At 54.3% G+C, this 2500-nt stretch overlaps 1 protein-coding gene across 1 annotated transcript in view; it reads right to left on the bottom strand.

The window, feature by feature from the left end:
- Positions 1-2500, bottom strand: part of LOC124006666 (beta-adrenergic receptor kinase 2-like) — a 73485-nt gene that overhangs the window by 22576 nt on the left and 48409 nt on the right. The window contains 1 exon segment of the mRNA XM_046316715.1: positions 1203-1269. Within this exon segment, the coding sequence (XP_046172671.1) occupies positions 1203-1269 (67 nt within the window).

The raw sequence follows: 2500 nt of genomic DNA, 5'->3' as shown, positions 1-2500 counted from the left end.
AGACCAAGGGTGACCAAGACCAAGGGTGACCAAGACCAAGGGTGACCAAGACCAAGGGTGACCAAGACCAAGGGTGACAAAGACCAAGGGTGACCAAGACCAAGGGTGACCAAGACCAAGGGTGACCAAGACCAAGAACCAAACCAAGGGTGACCAAAACCACGTGTGACCAATACCAAGGGTGACCAAACCAAGGGTGACCAAGACCACGGGTGACCAAGACCAAGGGTGACCAAGACCACGGGTGACCAAGACCAAGGGTGACCAAGACCACAGGTGACCAAGACCAAGGGTGACCAAGACCACGGGTGACCAAGACCACGGGTGACCAATACCAAGACCAAGGGTGACCAAGACCAAGGGTGACCAAGACAACGGGTGACCAAGACCAAGGGTGACCAATACCAAGACCACAGGTGACCAATACCAAGACCACGGGTGACCAAGACCACGGGTGACCAAGACCAAGGGTGACCAAGACCAAGGGTGACCAAGACCAAGGGTGACCAAGACCAAGGGTGACCTCCCCCCTCCTCCAGGAGAGCTACTGGATGTACAGGTTTTTGCGCCAGCCCTGCGCCGACACCTGATTCAGCTAATCATGGTCCTGAAGAGCAACGAAACCCTGCAGGAGGCTAGCTTCCCAAGAGGGTTGAGCACCTCTGGTCTAGACCCTCTGTGTGTGTGTGTGTGTGTGTGTGTGTGTGTGTGTGTGTGTGTGTGTGTGTGTGTGTGTGTGTGTGTGTGTGTGTGTGCGCAGCAGGCAGGGAGAGGGATGCAAAGTCAGGATGCAAATACCCTCGTTTTCCTGCCTGAGCCGCTTCGCTCTGTTCACTGCCTCCCACTCACTCACTGGACATTATCAGACAAACACTTGGCAGGAGTTTTGGGCAACATCTGTAAAAGATGCTATCCTCAGGATATCATGTCGGGTGTGTGCACACGCTAGTATGTCAGTGTGTTCAGGGATAATTCCTTATATTGTTTGTGTGTGTGTTGTGTAAACATTTACGAACCACATGTGTTTTCTAGTGCACAAAAGGCCATGTCAGTGGTTGTAGTGTACATAAAAACATCTCAATGCGTGTGCACTGTAGTGTAGAAAAGGATCTCTCAGTGTGTGTGTGTGTGTGTGTGTGTGTGTGTGTGTGTGTGTGTGTGTGTGTGTGTGTGTGTGTGTGTGTGTGTAAGGTGGCCCTTACCATAGTGAGCGTCATGCGGTCAATCTCGTGTTTGTCTTTGGTCTTGTGCTGTCTGAAGGGACTGTGCCTAGAGAGAGAGAGAGAGAGAGAGAGAGAGAGAGAGAGAGAGAGCGAGAGAGCGAGGGGCGAGAGAAGGAGAGAGAGTGGGAGAGCGAGAGAGAGAGGGAGAGCGAGAGAGAGAGGGGGGAGAGCGAGAGAGAGAGAGAGAGGGAGCGAGAGAGCGAGAGAGAGGAGGGGGGCGAGAGAAGGAGAGAGAGGGGGAGAGCGAGAAGGAGAGAGAGGGGGAGAGCGAGAAGGAGAGCGAGAGAAGGAGAGGGGGAGAAGGAGGGTGGGGGGAGAGCGAGACGAAAGAAGGAGAGCGAGCGAGAGAAGCAGAGCGAGCGAGAGAAGCAGAGCGAGCGAGAGAAGCAGAGCGAGCGGGAGAAGCAGAGCGAGAGGGGAGAAGCAGAGCGAGAGGGGAGAAGGAGAGCGAGAGGGGGAGAAGGAGAGCGAGAGGGGGAGAAGGAGAGCGAGGGGGAGAAGGAGAGCGAGGGAGAGAAGGAGAGCGAGGGAGAGAAGGAGAGCGAGAGGAGAGCGAGAGAGAGCGAGAGAAGGAGAGCGAGAGAAGGAGAGCGAGAGAAGGAGAGCGAGAGAAGGAGAGCGAGAGAAGGAGAGCGAGAGAAGGAGAGCGAGAGAAGGAGAGCGAGAGAAGGAGAGCGAGAGAAGGAGAGCGAGAGAAGGAGAGCGAGAGAGGGAGAGCGAGAGAAGGAGAGCGAGAGCGAGAGAGCAAGAGAAGGAGAGCGAGAGCGAGAGAGCGAGAGAAGGAGAGTGAGAGAAGGAGAGCGAGAGAGGGAGAGCGAGTGGGGGAGAAGGAGAGAAGCGGTTCGTGTTACTGTCGAGAGAACAGAGCTGAAAGGAGATGAGGGATCCAGTGAAAGAGAGGTTGATGTAATGAGTGATGTCACACCGTGACAACCTAAGGCCTCAGCAGATCCACCTGAAACGTTGCCAACGCAGATCACACTTGCATCTCTCTCTCAATTCAATTCAAGCAGCGTTTTTGGCATGGGAAACATATGTTAACATTGCCACAGCAAGTGAAATAGATAATATAACTCTCTCTGCCCCTCTTTCTCATCAACCCTTTCCCTCTCTGACCCCCCCCCCTAGTCTTTGAAGTGTTCAAACACAGACACACACATCAATGGAAAGACCCATCAGTCTCCCTCCCACTCTCTTTCACACCATACCTAGTAACCATTACCACCCCCCTACACCCTGCACCCCCTACCTCCCTCAGCTGTACTGGGCCCAGACCT

Source organism: Oncorhynchus gorbuscha, linkage group LG20 (genome assembly GCF_021184085.1).
Source record: "Oncorhynchus gorbuscha isolate QuinsamMale2020 ecotype Even-year linkage group LG20, OgorEven_v1.0, whole genome shotgun sequence".
Classification (NCBI taxonomy): Eukaryota; Metazoa; Chordata; class Actinopteri; order Salmoniformes; family Salmonidae; genus Oncorhynchus; species Oncorhynchus gorbuscha.
The sequence above is the reverse complement of the archived record's forward strand: the minus strand, read 5'-3'. Positions and strand labels throughout refer to the sequence as shown.